Source organism: Paramisgurnus dabryanus, chromosome 5 (genome assembly GCF_030506205.2).
Source record: "Paramisgurnus dabryanus chromosome 5, PD_genome_1.1, whole genome shotgun sequence".
NCBI lineage: Eukaryota > Metazoa > Chordata > Actinopteri > Cypriniformes > Cobitidae > Paramisgurnus > Paramisgurnus dabryanus.
In genome coordinates, this window is record NC_133341.1 from 44,285,102 (window position 1) to 44,302,428 (window position 17,327).

The 17,327-nt window shown below is 35.8% G+C and overlaps 4 protein-coding genes across 4 annotated transcripts; 3 read left to right on the plus strand and 1 right to left on the minus strand.

Annotated features, from left to right (window-relative positions):
* Window positions 1–1,794: 1,794 nt before the first annotated feature.
* fam78aa (family with sequence similarity 78 member Aa) lies at window positions 1,795–6,029 on the minus strand. The gene is made up of 2 exons (XM_065284301.2): window positions 5,068–6,029; window positions 1,795–3,240 (listed from the first exon to the last, which is right to left on the minus strand). Exons 1-2 carry the CDS (start codon window positions 5,325–5,327, stop codon window positions 2,712–2,714), a joined length of 789 nt encoding a protein of 262 aa, XP_065140373.1. The 5' UTR covers window positions 5,328–6,029; the 3' UTR covers window positions 1,795–2,711.
* Window positions 6,030–6,853: 824 nt separating this feature from the next.
* plpp7a (phospholipid phosphatase 7a (inactive)) lies at window positions 6,854–9,271 on the plus strand. Its single transcript, XM_065284303.2, has 2 exons — window positions 6,854–7,455; window positions 8,666–9,271. Exons 1-2 carry the CDS (start codon window positions 6,987–6,989, stop codon window positions 9,052–9,054), a joined length of 858 nt encoding a protein of 285 aa, XP_065140375.1. The 5' UTR covers window positions 6,854–6,986; the 3' UTR covers window positions 9,055–9,271.
* A 3,728-nt stretch (window positions 9,272–12,999) lies between these two features.
* edf1 (endothelial differentiation-related factor 1) lies at window positions 13,000–15,648 on the plus strand. Its single transcript, XM_065284321.1, has 5 exons — window positions 13,000–13,161; window positions 13,420–13,471; window positions 13,555–13,715; window positions 13,806–13,899; window positions 15,356–15,648. Exons 1-5 carry the CDS (start codon window positions 13,087–13,089, stop codon window positions 15,421–15,423), a joined length of 450 nt encoding a protein of 149 aa, XP_065140393.1. The 5' UTR covers window positions 13,000–13,086; the 3' UTR covers window positions 15,424–15,648.
* Window positions 15,649–15,798: 150 nt separating this feature from the next.
* Window positions 15,799–17,195, plus strand: LOC135774312 (putative uncharacterized protein BRD3OS). The gene has a single exon (XM_065284322.1). It carries the CDS (start codon window positions 16,198–16,200, stop codon window positions 16,456–16,458), a length of 261 nt encoding a protein of 86 aa, XP_065140394.1. The 5' UTR covers window positions 15,799–16,197; the 3' UTR covers window positions 16,459–17,195.
* Window positions 17,196–17,327: the final 132 nt, after the last annotated feature.

A 17,327-nucleotide genomic window follows, 5' to 3' on the forward strand; every position in this document is an offset into this window, starting at 1 on the left:
ACTCCAAAATCCAGATTTTTTTGGAGACCTTTCAGGCATGAAAACGGGTCAGGGGTGAAAAAGATGAGAAGAAAATTACCCCTCTAGGATCTGGGAGCATGCTCCCCCTTAGAATTTTTTAAAATAACATATTTTAAAGCATCAATCTGATGAGTTTTGAGATGCATTTTTTTGCCAACCTTTTTATTTCTAATTAGTGGCGAGCTAGCACTTTTTTGCCATTAATGCCATATTAAAGTATCAGGACAAAAGGTGGGCTACAGCAGCAGTGTGGTTATGGTTTTATGTGGATATACAGTGTGTCGTTTTAAGTTTTTGTCAAAATGACAAATCTCCTAATTTATAACTTTTATGCCTACAACATATGGTATGTATATTAATAGTTTGTTAATTTGCAGCTTTTCTTTTAACAGTCCTTTAATTGAACCATTACCTTTACTATTATGTCTAAAACAAAACACTTGTGACTCCTGCACTAAGGGTTAAAAACGTTATCCCCTTCATATTAGTCTATATGTGACAAACTAAAAAAATATTTATTGTCTAGTTTGATAGTCAGACAGTTAGTGATTTCACACATAACTTACCGGTACTGGTGGTATACAGTGATATGTAGTTTGTTTTCACTCTGTTCCAAACACCATGTTTTCATCACGACTGACCATAAAAGACGCACGTGACGTCATGTTTACATGACTCCCGATTGTTAAAATAAGTCTCAAATTAACGATAAATCATACAATAAACTTTAACAACGGAGACACACGTATGCAACTACCCACTGAGACCCACAAAACTGCATGCGTCTTGCGGAAGAACATTGTAACCGGCGCTACTTCTCTCCGTTTAGGTCTATGGACGAGTCACCCAGGTACTGTGCTATTCCGCAGCGCGCGGGTACCCGCCGGACTAAAATAATCCGAAAATAAACACTTATTATATGAGTACCATGGTGATTCAGTATAAGACAAAAACACGGCTTGAAAGATTGATTCGTGATGTACTCGCTCATTATATATAACGTAAACATTTTGTAAGATTTGAACAAAAAAGTTGCATCACAACACTTTTAACTGATTCTCACTGTGCGTGTGTCTCGCGCTGAATGACGCTAGCCTCGCCCATGCTCACCCCTAATCCCAACGTCACTGGTGTCAAGGCAAATTTGGTCAAACATTTTATTTTCAAATTTGTTTATTTTCAAATTTTCAAAATTTGTTTATTTTCAAATTTTCAAAAAATTGTTTCTTTTCAAATTTTGAAAATTTGTTTATTTTCAAATTTTCAAAATTTGTTTATTTTCAACTTTTAAAAATTTGTTTATTTTCAAAATTTGTTTATTTTCAAATTTTCAAAATTTGTTTATTTTCAACTTTTAAAAATTTGTTAATTTTCAAATTTTCAAAAAATTGTTTCTTTTCAAATTTTCAAAACTTGTTTATTTTCACATTTTCAAAATTTTTTTTTTTTCAAATTTTCAAAATTTGTTTATTTTCAAAATTTTTTTATTTTCAAATTTTCAAAATTTGTTTATTTTCAAATTTTCAAAATTTGTTTATTTTCAAATTTTCAAAATTTGTTTATTTTCAAATTTTCAAAATTTGTTTATTTTCAAATTTTCAAAAAATTGTTTCTTTTCAAATTTTCAAAACTTGTTTATTTTCACATTTTCAAAATTTGTTTATTTTCAAATTTTAAAAACTTGTTTATTTATAAATATATTTTAATACATTTAAATAAATAAATAAATATATTAATATTTAAAAATATATTTAAATATATTATATTTATTTCAAATATATTTAAAATATGTTTGAAACTATATTTTTGCCATATGGGCTATGCTATGATTAACATGTATTATTCATCCAAATATTTAGCTTAACCAACTTCCTAAAGCTGGAGCTGTCATGACAACCCTTTTGTAATGCTTTGACTGAATTTATCAAGTTAAGCAGCAAGATTATGAAAAGCACACCCCAAAACCTGATGATTTATTGTGATAGAGGCTGCAAAACTCCAAATTCATAAAAAATAAGAGTACCTGAAACACACAACTTGCTCCAGCAAACCTCCCTCTAAAACATTTGAAAACAGCTGCAGTAAATAGTTCACAGTATAAGTTCAGTCTTAATCTCATAAGACACCATGCGCACAATCCACATGTGACATGTTTGCAATTGTTACATTAAAGCAACACTCTGTAGTTTTTCGACCTTTAAATAATGTCTTACCACATGGGGGACCCGTAAGCCAATCTTACATGGAAACTACATAGTGTTGCTTTTAAAAAAAAGGCAACGTTCTCTGTATATAGTGTGTAAAACTTTGGGCACATCTGACAATATGCCTCAAATGTTTAAACTGTGTGCACAATTTCAACTTGGCATGCATTGGAAACATACAGTTTTATAAACCAAAGGCAACATTTCAATCTAGGGTGAGGTATGCAAAGGCCACAAAACGCTTTGTCTTGCAAATGACAAATATTAAAATATCCAGAAACTGAAATATTCTCAGGGTTCTACATTTTTACAATCCAAACAATACACCGTGTTAAGCTCGTGTCCTTAAATGTAGCCGTCTAACACTCAATAAATACACAAATAATAATTTTTTTAGAAACAAAATCCCTGTAAATATTATTCTCACTGATTCACACAAGCTTAAAAACATCAAAGTTCAAGCAGGAAGGGAAATTTCTTCATGGCTTAGTATTTTGGAGGGATAACAACAACAGGTCGCCCGTTTTTCGGCTGCCACATTAGAACCTGGGCATCATTTGCATTAGGCTTAACTAAGGCATTTAATGGGATGGGTTCATTCCTAACCAGGACTTGAGGCTGTTCCTGGATCAGTGGTTCCACAAGCACAGCTCTTTGGCCCAAAGGCATCTTTGGATCCACTTTAATAGACAGCTGCATTCTCCAGCGGATGGTTCTGAGTAACACCATCTCGGCCGTGGCTTCGTTCATGGCTACCAGCCAAGTGGTAAAGCGTTGGTCTCTCTGGATGGCGCTCAGGAGAGGAGGGCTGCTGGTTGTGCCAACGGGGACGCTCCAGGTTACACTCGGACAGAAGTTATCATTCATACTGACGGTGAGTATGGTGCTTTTCTTAGTAGGACCCACAACTGTGTACATCTCGGTGGTGCAACCGTACCAAGGATAATTCACGCCATCGGAATCACTGATCGCCTGGATGTGCCCGCATTTTATTTCTGGCAGCTCCCAGCTGGAACTAAAAAGGGATGAAATGTTATTAACAGGATATTAATAAAAGAGCATTAAAAATGTATTCAAATACATTTAAATGTATGCATTTGTCTTGTGACTTACAGTGCATTTAGGTGTTGCGAACACACATGGACAGAGTCATGCTGCACTTTCTTTAAAATAATCTTACAGTATGTTTGCTTTTAAATTGACTAATGTTGGAATGCCCTACTGAAAAACAGCTTAACCAGCCTACGCTGGTTGGCAACTTTTAGCTGTTCTCCCAGCTTGGTTTTACCTGGTGCAACATGCTGTGCTTTAGATGGGCTTTGACCACTTTAAGCTAGTCAAGCTGGTCTTGGCTGCTCAGGCTGAAAGACCAGCTGACCCACCAACTTGACCAGGCTGAAAGACCAGCTTGAGCGGCTTTGCCAGGCTGGGAGGACCAGCTTCAAAACCGCAACTTGCATCGAAAACCAGCTAAGACAGGCCAATCAGCTTAGCCAAGCTGGCCAAGGTTCAAGCCTGGTCAAGCTGGTTTTAGCCGGTGAGTCAGGTTGTAGTTAAAAGGAAGGGGTTTGGCGATAAATTACCTACGATTTGTGATTAGTAGTGGATCGCCATCACCTGCTTTCAAATGGAGCGCCATTTACTACACAATTTATCGCCTACCCCTATTAAACCCAACATCTTGCAAGATTTATAGGCCATAGCTGTATCACATCTACCCAAACCCGGTGGGTCCAGTTAAAAAGTGTCCCAAAAGTGTCGGTTTAGGCTGGTTTTAGCAGTTTTTAAGTATAGGATGACAAACACTTATTTGCTATGCCCCCACGCATCTGGTCCCCATTTCAACAGAACAAACAGACTGGTAGCTGATAATAATTAACTAAACAAGAGTACACCCTGCTGGAAAAACCAGCATAGACCAGTATAATGCTGCGTTCACACCAGCCGTGGTAGAGGCGTCAAGCGCGAGTGATTTCAAAGTGTGAAGACACGTTGACGCGCGTCTGGAGGTCTTGCGGCGCAAATGAGCCGTTTAGCTAGGCGTGGTAGACGCAATTCCGCCTCATTCGTGCGAATGCTGCGAATTGAACGTTGTCGTGGCAAAAGCACGAGTTGAAAAATTTCAAACTTTGGCAGAAAAACGTGCCGCGTTAACCAGTCAGGAGCTTGCTCTAGTAGTGACGTAATTACAGGAAGCGAGCGAAGTTGCAGAAGCCCCTCCCATGAGGCGAATGTTTCAATGACTAAAATTTCCATGCGCGAATGATGCGAGTAAACTCAAAATGTTCAAGCGGCAAACTACGCGAATTTGACGCCTTTAACGCAGCTGGTGTGAACCCATGGTAATTCTCCTGCTGGTCCATGCTGGTTTAGCTGGTGGTTTTTCCAACAGGGTATGGGTGAGAGTGAGACTGTTTCAAAACAAGAAATTACAAAGAAGTTTATCTATTTTAATGAATAACTCCCATGTGAAGTCATGAAAAATAAATGCTGACTTGACTGGATCTTGAAAAAAATATGAATAAATTATCTTGGTAAAGACAAAGGCTTGCAGTAATTCTTTTAAAACTGATGATGGTAAATGGCAAGCTTTTGTCTTGCTAATGGGGTGTGTTCCACTTTCCTCCATCTAGGAAACAATCCCAGGAAATTGGACAAAAAAACATTACTAACAAAACCATCTCTGCACATTTCCCACGCAATATCATGCCAGTGGCCATGGTGCCACGTAGGAATGCTGGGATTTTGCCTTAAAAAAAGCAATGTCCAAGACTTCATTTAACACATAAAGGTGATGTTTACCAAAAGCATTATTGCAGAAATAAATGTCGACTTTACTCACACTCCTTCATTTTCATATACATTGAAGAAATCCATTTGACTGCAAGCCTGGATCCAACCCACAGTCCAGATCTCTTTACAAGTTACAGGTGGCACCAGAACCTGAGCTGAAGCCCTGAAGTAAGGAGTGCGATATCTCAGAACCACATCGGAGGATTCATCGATGACAGTCGGGTTGGGATCAATGGATGTGTGCAGTTCAAGTACTGTGATGTTTTCTTGAAAACTTGGTTTGGGTTTTAAACTCTGTATACATCCCATTGTGAAAACTACTAGCTGAAACACCCATCACGAAAAAAAACCCTCATTACAGTTAAATTATAACATGATTTTTAATATAACAGAAAAGTCATTGCTCAACAAAAAGAAAGAAACATTATAAGGACGTTAAATAAATATATAAGTATATAAAGTGTATTAAAGGATCCCAAAATAAGCATGTCAGCTCATGGGAGCATTTGATAGGTAATAAAAAATATCCCAGTAACACCTGTTAGGCTCAGTCCAATAATGCGCCATTACGCTCCACTACAAAGTCCCGTGGATAGTTGATGATCCATAATTGGAAAAGTCCGTCAGTAAAAAGAAAAAGTATTTTTGCAAAGTATAAATCCATACAGTTTATAGTTACAGCTCGATCTCCCAGCTTCGTCTTCTGGCACTTGAGATCCAAATTTGTGGTGTCAAATCCAGTTGCGGTATATTTGGCATATTTGCGAGAGATTTAGCGTGCGTGACCAGTGGGGTTACTTTCTTTCGTCTTTGCCCTATTAAAGGTTAGCCGGGTTCCTGTCGTGTAACACAATACTTCAGCGGTGGGCTTTTTTTATCCAAGCGGCTTACAATTAGACTTCCCTTACTGAGGAGCTTTTGCATCCTGGGTATTGTAGTTTTGTGACACGTGCAAGAGTAAACACAATTTTTTTAGCTGCATACCAGGGGTTATTTAAAAGTGAGGAGTTACTTGTGAATGGGTGTTTTTTTATCCAATGTCCACAATAAAGATTTCAACCTGACAACTTTCCTCCTGACGAAAGGTAAACTAAGATACTTTTAATAATAATAATAATGTAATTATTATTATTTAACTAATATGTAATTAGTTCAAATATTGTATTATTTTAATTACACCACTTTACCGCCACTTTTTTACATATTAATAAATGTAAAAAAAAATTGTTAAATAATTATACATTTATTCATTAATTTATGTATTTGCATATTTTATAGCGAATTTAATTTGCACTTATTTCCGTTAATGTCCATTTTATGAAAAACACATTGCTGTGTTAAAGAGATAGTTCACCCAAAATGAAAATTCTGTCATCATTTACTCACTCTCATGTTGTTACAAACCCGTATAAATTTCTTTGTTCTGATGAACACAAAGGAAGATATTTTGAGGAATGTTTGTAACCAAACCGTGAGCCCCATTTACTTATTTTTTCGTACTATGCAAGTGAATGGGGCTCATAATCGTTTTGGTTGCAAAATTCCTTAAATATCTTTATTCGTGTTCCTCAGAACAAAGAAATGTATAGCCTACAGGTGTGTAACCACATGAGAGTGAGTAAATAATGACAGAATTTTCATTTTTAGGTGAACTATCCCTTTAAAATATATTTAGTAAAGATTGTGAAAAGCGCTATAGAAATCTGCATTGAATTAAGTCACGATGATGAAAAGGTCAGTGTTGGTTATGTTTGTCTTGATTTTAACCGTGCAGCAGAATACACAGACATGTTGATGCGTCTCATGTATCCAGTCGGCTGGTGTGTCTATTTATAGTCTAACTGGAACAGAAGTCTCAACACTTGGAGTCAGACACGATCGGGGAATGGACTTGCTAGACTCCCTCTCGTTGTGAACAACAGGACACTAAAACACATTTAGACTGAAAAACTCCTCAGAAAAAGCAAGATGCCCGCGAACCAGACTCGATCCAGGGTGAGGGAGCGTAACAACGTGCTGAACCGACCGGAGTTCATGTCCCTAAACCAGCCTTTAAAGAACGCTAGCGCTGAAGCGCGCGGCGGCGGCGCGCGGAGGATGTCGCAGAGACCACAACCATGCCAACGCCAGCAGAGCGAGAACGCACAGCAAGAGCCCACCGATAATAATAAAAAGGAGTTGCCAGAAGAAGACTGCATGCAACTGAACCCATCGTTTAAAGGAATTGCTATGAACTCCCTTCTGGCCATAGATATCTGCATGTCCAAGAGGTTCGGCGTGTGCGCGCACAAGACGTCGTCGTGGGGGAGCGTGCGCTCTATGGTCAATCTGCTCGCGCTCACCGGCCATGCCATTCCGTGGATTTTTGGTACAATTGTGTGTCTCACGAGGAGCAACACACTGGCGGGTCAAGAGGTTTTGGTCAATTTGCTTTTAGGTGAGGTTTTTTGATACTGCACTATTGGAAATAGTGATGCTGGAGGATATCTGACTTCCAAATATATGTGTCGCTGTGTAAACATTACTATTTTGGTCCGCCACATGCTGATGTGAACTACTAGGGGGGTGTATCAGACAGCTGCAGACAAGTCTGAAAAAACATCCTTGAAAGAAATCCTTATATGTCCATATGAAAAAAAATACTATAGTATACTTTATATGTAGCTACTAATATAGTAAACTGTAGTAAAATATCAATATTACTATAGGAAAACTATGTTTTAAGCCTTACAATGGCAAATATTCATGTATAGGCCTATGCCGATTACAGTATTTATTACAATTAATCAATATACTACGTTTATAGCCTACTAGAAGCCTACTAGATTACTACAGTAGTAAACATTAAAAAAGTGTTACTATAATACATTATACAATTGACTAACGTATAAATATAAATTCTAAAGTACACTATAACAATTTAAGTGGGTCTATTATTTAAAATAACATTAAATATAAAATATTTTTGAGAGTAAACAATCAATATCAAACCCTCGAAATTTTTATCATAACTTTGGTTAAGTGTGATGCTTTTGACATAAACTTGAGATGAGTGCTCACAATATGCCAATCTTTTTGTAGCTCTTAAAGATGCTGTTGGGTTTGTAGGTCAGTGGATAAGGGAATACTCATGTCCATGTGACTATTCATTAAACTTGTTCATTTTCATTGCATTATTATAATACTTCCTTATAATTCTTTCTTTGAGAATAAAGTAAAAAAAATATATATATAAAAAAAGTCAATACCCCTTCAGCCGCGACTTAGCTATTCACGATACAGCACGAGTACATTAGCGATATAGTCACGAGTACCTTATTGCTTTTATAAAACCGTTAACCTACAATAGAAATATTAAAGCAACAAATACATATATCCACAAAACTTTCATGAAAATCACTTTAAACTAAAAATAACCGCTGACTGACTGAATGGTAACAGAATGTTTCACGTATGTTTATGTTGCTAAGGGTGGTTGCTAAGGGTGCCCCGCATTGATACACAGCATCGTTTAGTGTGGCGGTCATAGCTGTGTTATAACGTAAATAAATCCCAGCTATTGACCAATCAGAATCGAGTACTGGAACTATTTGCTGTAGCCTATATTAAATAAAGCAAATGTAAACATGTTTTCAATTTTTCTGCAGCTCTTTTACTGGATTTGATGACTGTAGCAGGCATGCAGAAGCTAGTGAAGCGCAAAGGGCCCTGGGAAATGGCACCCAGTTTCCTTGACTACCTGGCCATGGACATGTATTCTTTCCCAGCAGCCCATGCAAGCAGAGCAGCCATGGTATCAAAATTTCTGTTAGCACACTTGGTGCTTGCAGTTCCTCTGCGTATTTTGCTGGTGCTTTGGGGGGTCCTGGTCGGTACATCTCGTGTGCTGCTGGGTCGACATCATCTGTCAGATGTTGGATGTGGCTTTGCGTTGGGATTCCTCCATTACAGTTTAGTGGAGATGGTGTGGTTGTCTTCTAGCACTTGCCAGACTATTATCTCCATAGGTACATTCAACTGGAGCCCCTTTTACTGACCTTTGCGTGTCATCTAATACATTTTCAATGTCTTTGCATCTTTTATCTGTTAAGTGCCCTCCACCTAAATTGAAAAAAGAAAAACATCAGCAGCATTATTTGTATTTAAACATAAAGCAGCACATATCCATAGGCCTAATTTTACATTTTCTTTTCCTACTTGTGCCAAAGCAATACAGAATGTTAGGAAAAGCACATTCTCCCACCTATTATGCCCATTTTTACAAGATGCAATATACGTCTCAGGTGTGCCCAGAATGTGTACGCACAGATCATTTATTATGGCATGTCAAAAACGCACCTATTTGGGTGGGAGCAAAAGTGTGATGTTTTCGTGTTTTTACCTTTAAATGCAAATGAGCTACTGCTTCTCACTCCCTTACCAAAATAGACAAGTGAGTGCTTTCATTTAAAATAGATCTGATTCCTTTGAACACAGGCTGAGACAATAGTATCTCAATATTGATATATGACTGACAGCGTACAACTCGCTGATGGCACAAACTATGGTAAGGCAGGACTGTCAGTCAGTGGCTGTGGGCGGGGCTTTATCAGTGTGATGTCACATTAACAAGAGAATCAAAATGGCATGTCACATAAGACATTGGGATTAAAAAAGAAGGTGTGGGGTGGTTGTGTACGGGTGATTCTCACGAAATCCAGATTTAGAAGGGGTCCAGCATCAGAATTTTTCAACAAATTTTTTTTTGCACGTATAAGATTAAGGTCTGAACTTACTATAACCATTATTTTTAGAGGATTAAAAAAAATCCTATAAAATTCATTACATTTTTTAGATTATCATTATCAAAATTATCATTACCGCAACATGATATTACATTAAATATATGCATTTACAAACTCATGTTTCGGTAATGAGAACACAAAAGTTGTCTAGGTACTATGACAAACAAAATTTCAACTTTTATCTGGAGAGAAAAAATAAGAACTGCTTACCTGGTAGCCATCTTGAGTGTCAGTCAATTATGTTCCTTCCAAATTTAAAAAAAAAAAAAATGTTAGTTCCTTGATTGAAAATTGTTGCAGATGATGAGAAAATTGGTCTTGGACACACTTTTACTACTTATTATTGTCTCTATACATTTACCAATGATCACCAAATACCACATGTTTCTTTACTGTAAATGTTTATAGTATAACATGCACTGAAGCTTTTTATTTTTTTGATTTTTTAATTATAAATATTTCCACGTCAAAGAACCCAAATCCAGTCATGGACACGTTGAGGTAATGAACATTTTCCCCTTAAATGTGGAAAAAACAACAAAATTGGCTTGTATGATGTCATTTGAAATCATGTGCAAAATAGTACATAAAGAGATGTTTGTAACTGTATGCTTCTTATTTTTATAGCATTTAGTTTTTTCATCAAAATGTTTCATGACACCCCAATAGTCTAATTTGGTGAGAATCACCCGTACACACACTGCCAACACACATGTATGTCCAAACATAAATTTTGCATAATAGGTGCCTTTGCATAAAAGGGATTCTGATGTAAGTATAATTACTGCTATTATTGATAAAGGCCAAATCAGTGTGTGTAATATGTTTGTAATAGATGATAATGAATTTTATTGATCACAGTCTGAGAACATTTGCTCAGGGACTTTCTCAAGCAGCATCAAAAATCATGTCAGATTTCTATTTTCTTGGAATTGTATGTCAATTTGAGACTTTATACAATGCATTTGAGATGTTTTAAATGATCATGGATGATCATGGACTGTTTTAAAACTGTTTCAACTGCACTAGTTGTCCGGAGTTTAAATGAAGTTATATTAATATCATGTTATTCTGTGAAGTGTCAGATTTACATTGTTAAAATTACTTCAGTATTTATACTGAGCATTTCATGTTTCACTTTTACAAGAATAGGTTCTTTGTATAAAATTGTATGTTTTATATCCAAATTCTGCAAGCCCCAGGTGTGCCATTTTGTATGATTTTCACAATATAGGCCTTTCATAAACAAGAATCAGGTGAACTTATGTGACGCATAATGTGATGCTGTTAAAACAGCCTTGTACTGCTGTACAAACTTAAACACTGCATAAAACTATAACAAAAAAATCAAAGAGTTGTACATCTTTTTTTTTTTTGCTAATATCATATTTGAATATTTGTATGTGTTGGTTTTGAGTAACCTTGAGGTCTACGGCTTAACTCATTTTGATGAGTCAATGTTAAAAAATGTTTTCATTAGTTACTGATGACATTTTTTTACAATGTTCATGCAATAAGATATCTATCATATAGGATTATAAATAAATGCAAGGTTTAATATGGAGGAAATTAAGTTGTGGTGTCCTTTTAAATTAAATAAACGTTTTTGATGCCAACTTTGTAAATTTTAAAACGTAATAATGCTTAGTTTGCGTAACCAAAGGCTGTTTTATATTTGTAAACATTTGCATGTGAAGAAACGGTTGAGTTTAATGTGTTGAGACTAAACTCACAAACTGATTCAGATGGTTGCTTAATAGTTCAGCAGCTGTCTGTGTCTCTCTACTCACATTTTGCTTATAGCAACGTGTGACCCTGACTAAGCAGTCTATAAATACCAGCAGGGGTCGGCCTCTGAGCCCATGAAACCCACTGCCATTGTGACCTATATACATTTGTAAATACTTGATAATTATCAGCAGGGTAGGGTAGAAATATTGAATAAACTGTACATATTACAGTATAATTATAATTTATATAATTGATATGGAAAATGTCAAGATTTGTTTCTTAACAGACATTTCAAGAGGTAAATTCCTTTGTGGATTGAGCACAATTCTTTGTAGGGTTTATAATGGTATTAAAGACCCAACCCTACAAATTCTGTCAAATAATAATACTTTTTTCCTCACAAAACACATTTTATAAGAGCAGCTAAACCATCTGTATATAAGAATCATAAAATCTATTAAATAAATATATTTTAAATTATATTAAATATATAATTATATAATTTTTAATGATAAACATTTATTTAACATATATCAAATCTTTATTTAATGTATTTATTAAATATTACTATGTAAAAAGAGAAAGTTGGATCTACAAAAAATTACTTCAATTGATAACAAATTCCAACTAAAATTTTCTCACTTTAAGTACAAAATTTAAGATGACAAATTAGATTTTTTTTTTAGGTGTTACCAGTTGAAGTAATTTTTTTAAGGTAGGCCAATCAAACTATCACTTTTTACACTGTAATATTATTAGGATATATATTATTGTAATAGTATTATAATATAAAATATTTTATAATAATATTATAATTTATATTAAATATAAACATTTTACATTTACATTTATTTAATTTTTTTTAAATGACACATTAAACCAGCTATGCTAGTCTTAACTGGATTTTTCAGAGGGGAAACCTGCCTGTAAAACCATCTAAAACCAAACTGGGAGCTTAGGCTGGTTTTAGCTGATTTTCAGCAGGGTTTACTAATTTTAATAATATGTTACTTATCACTGGGAGTTTTGTGATATTTGTTATGATGAAATGAAAGTAAACATGAACAGCGAAATCTATCATATTTCAGACATGTGATATGCTATCATAACAATTAAATTAAAATAAACATATCATTTTAAATGTAAATCAAATCTTAAAATAAACTTAAAGTGTTATTTTTATTCAAAGGGATGAAACGGGGATTTATGTGACTATATTTTGTTGATGTTTTATTCCATCATGTTGCGTCAGATGATAGCGAGGACAAATTAAAAGCTTAAAACCAACATACAATGGTTCAAATAAACATTTAATTGCATTACTGTACAACATACAACATTGTTATTGTCGTACATGTATTTATTTCGACAGACAAAAATGAAATGTGCGGAAAGGTGCTTGTTGATATTCGCCTCGCGCAGTGACGCATTTTCCGTATTTCCGGTTTGGTCACTAGCATAAAGAGCAGGGTTCACACACGCGACGCGTTCAACGCCCCATTTGTCGCTTTAAAACAAACACTTTTGCTCCAAACTAACTACATTTCTCAAACATGGCAGAAAGTGACTGGGATACGGTGACTGTTTTGAGGAAGAAAGGTTCGGCTGCGCAGTCAAAGTCTAAACAGGTATAGCCGTCTGCTTGAGAGTTTACTGACGCTAGTTAACATTTGACAAACAAATGTGTGCTACGTGACCTGTTACGACTATTTTGACCCCAACAATGCGCAAAACAGATTCAGATTTACGACATAAATAACAACAAATACAGGCAGATGATTAACATGCGTCATGTTAGGTTAGTCAGTTTACGAAACGTGGTGGAAGCCATAATAACAAGCCTGCGCCATAATAGTATTGGTTGATGCAATATCATTTCTTTTTAGGCTGTAATCGCTGCTCAGAGGAAGGGACATGACGTGGAGACATCAAAGAAATGTAAGAATGTTGCTTTTATCATCTTTACTTTATCCTCCTATATGCTACTCTTGTTAAGAATAAAATAATATAAATCATCCAAGGGGCTGCTGGGCAAAATAAACAACACCTTGTAACCAAGAACACAGCCAAGCTGGACAGAGAGACAGAGGAGCTGAGCCACCAGAGAGTGTCGGTTGAAGTGGGTAAGGTTATTCAGCAGGGCCGGCAAAATAAGGGCCTCACCCAGAAGGATCTGGCAACTGTGAGTACTTTGCAAACCTGTGACCCATTTTACTTTTGTTTGTGTTTTGACCCATTTTATACTCATGTGCATGTGGTGTTTTTTTTCTAGAAAATTAATGAGAAGCCACAAATCATAGCAGAGTATGAAGCTGGGAAAGCCATCCCCAATAACCAAGTAATGGGAAAGATTGAGCGAGCAATTGGTAAGATGTTGCTGTTTGAAAAGTTTAGTAGTCTGACTGATTTAGAAGAATAGATCATAAGTATATTTGTAGCAATAGCCAACAATTCATTATATAGGTCAAGATATCTTTTGTTCTTTATATAAATCGTATATTTTTTAAAGCCAAAAATCATTAGGATATTAAGTAAAGATTGTTCCATAAAAATATTTTGTACATTTCCTACCGTAAAGATATCAAAGATGTATTTATAATTAGTAATTTGTGTTCCTAAAGACTTTATTTGGACAACTTTTAAAGGCAATTTTCTCAACATTTAGATTTTTTGCACCCTCAGATTCTAGATTTTTAAATAGTTGTATATTGGCCAAAATTGTCCTATCCTAACAAACCATAAATCTATGGAAAGCTTATTTATTCAGCTTCTGGATGATATATGAATATCAATTTTAAAAATTGGCCCTTATGACTGGTTTTGTGGTCCATGGTCACATATGTGCATTAAGTATTGATTGTTTGTTTCACTTAATAATGACACGTGTATATATTGTTGATAAAGTGTTACACTGTAGTTTACGGCAGTGGTTCTCAAACTGGGGGTAGCGAGATGGTTCAAGGGGGGGCCCAGTTTTATGATTTTATAAAATATTTATTTATCATAAATTATGTGTAATTAAATCTCAGAAAAATAAGGCTACTAACCAACAGCACTACATTGTATAATGAAATAAGTTTGTTTTATTACAATTTTAAGTTTTAGAAATTTTATGTCATAAATTTTCTTTGGGGGGCACGAACGGATGCACCGCACAGAAGTTGGACCGCAATGTGAAAAAGTTTGAGAACCAGTGGTTTACAGTACAAAATAATGTCCTGTTTAAAGGAACACTCCACTTTTTTGATAATGGGCTTATTTTCCAGCTCTCCGAGAGTTTAACATTTGATTTTTACCGTTTTGAAACCATGGCTTCAGCATCGCAATTATATTACGCAGTGTCTAAAAAATAGTCCCCTGCTATTGAAAGTTACCAAGGGCATAATATCATTGTGCCTGCTGCAACCATGGTACGGCATCAAAGTCCTTGATTATTACACCAGAATGAGAGTATAGTTCCTAGCCATATCGGGATAGAAAAATCGCAACTTTTAATTTTCTATCGGTTTTAAATTATGTAACTACAGAAGAGTCAAATTTTAAATAGGAAAAATAGCAAAACTTTTTGTTTCATTTTTGAGCACAACGCTAATGGTCTAATCAGATTCAATGGATTATGCTAAGCTATGCTAAAAGTGGTACCGCCAGACCCGTAGATCGGCTGAATGGATTCAAAAAAGGTAAAAATTAGTCGTTTAACTCTAGAAGAGCTGGAAAATGAGCCCCCTTAAAGGGTGTGTTTGTCACCAGGACACCCGCATTCTGCAACCCAACCTGTTGTGCAATTTTACATGACCATTTTTAATTAACTTTTTTTTGTAGGCCTCAAGTTGCGAGGAAAGGAAATTGGGCTGCCGCTTGATGCTGTTCCTGTTCCTAAAAAGAAATGAGTAAAAAATCCTCGAAAACTCCACCATTTGCTGAAACCTCCTGATATCTACAGAATATTTACAGTCTTTATTAACTGATGCATTTTATTTGTAATGGTGGAGCAGGCACACTCATGTTGCCATATGCACGAGAGGCTTAATATCTAACGTTTTATGTCAGTTGAAGACTCATTGATTTTTTTTTTTTTTAAATGCTCGCTACTCTGAAATAAAAATTGATTTCTATGTCTGGCTATCTTGTCTTTTTCCATGTGTTTATTCGGTACTGTAATTAATTGTAATAAATAAAATGATAATTTTTAGTTGACGTGATCAGATTTTTTGATGTGGTATGTTTTTTTTTAATCGTTTACAATATAAAACATGAGATTTTTTTGGGGAGTGCTAAAAAAATAACTTCGATCGGAACCATTAAACGGCTCGCCGTTTCAAGCGGAATTATATTCCAGACGGACGTTGTTGCCACAGGCAGCCGCTGGCGTCGTTTTGAGTCAACTTTTCGGTTTCCTTTTTCAACATTTTCCAATATAAAAGCTCTGATGAATACTACTGAAGCGCATGATTTAAAAACTATTTGATGATATTAAACTCGAGTTGCTCATCGTTAACAGTATGAATCCTTGTTAGCCAATGAAGAGCGGATTATCATCCTTGTTTTTCTTCGATGGTGCGCGAAGCTCTCGGTCAACCCTGCAGCAAAGTGCCTGACCGAAACCCCAAATGTTTCTGAGACGATCAGCCTCTTCTTCATGAGCTTGTTTACATTGACTCGCAATGACAGAACGTTGTCCTTTAGCAGAAAAGGCGAAGTCGGAGGGTTACGCTCGTCTCAGATTCAAGGACACATCGCTGCTTATTTGGCAGCAGCAACAGATGGAGCTGGAGAAAGCGCCGCCGAGCAACTACCTGAGCCGCAGTCGGAGTACATGCTACAGCCAGTACGGCAACCAAGCTGTGGTGATACGAGACAAAACCAAACTCGAGGCAAAAGACTCTGACAGCAGTGGACAATCCCGAATTTGTTCTGTTATGTGATATGATTTTCTGTTACTATACACCGTTTAATTTTTTTTATTTCGCTTTTTATATAGTCACATTGCCATAGGCAGATGGCATAACAATGACTTGAACTTGGCCTTATGCACATCTGAAAACTGCAGTATTTATCTCTATTATACTTAATGTATTATCTATATCTCTGTGAGCATCTGATCACAGTGCCGTATTCTAATCCAGTGCTACTGGGTTACCAAATTGTAATTTTCAACACTACAGATCACACCTTTCTATGAATAGACTATATGGTGCGGTTTCCCGGACAGGGATTAGACTAGTCCTAGACTAAAATAAATGTAAGAGCTGTCCAAACTAAAAACAACTTGCACTGACATATCTTAAAATACATCAGTGCCCTTTGTTTGGCCTCAAAATGCACACAAGAAATGTTTTGAGTAAGGCATGTTTGTTAAAACTAGTTATATTTCCTAATTAAACAAAGGCCTAGTCCTGGTTTAAGCTAATCTCTGTCCAGGAAACCACCCCTAAAAGTATGTCCCCATCAGTGTTAACCTGGTTTAAGTCTTATTTATCCAGTTATTACTTTAATGACATTTACAATTGACAATAATCTTGGGTCAAATATGTTGTCCCACAGGGTTCAGTTTTAGGCCCCATCCTTTTCTCATTGTACATGGTTTATTTTTTTGAGAATTGAACATTTTACAAAGCTTTTAATACATTAACAATATACAGTAGCTAGAGAGTAAAACACACTACTATGGGTTTTTGTGATTTATTTACAAAAAACGAAGGGGCTCAGTGTCCAAATCTCAGATTAGTTTATACATCAGATATAACCACGTAGGTCCGTCCCAAAACATACTCGTTAACTTGCTTCGACTTGT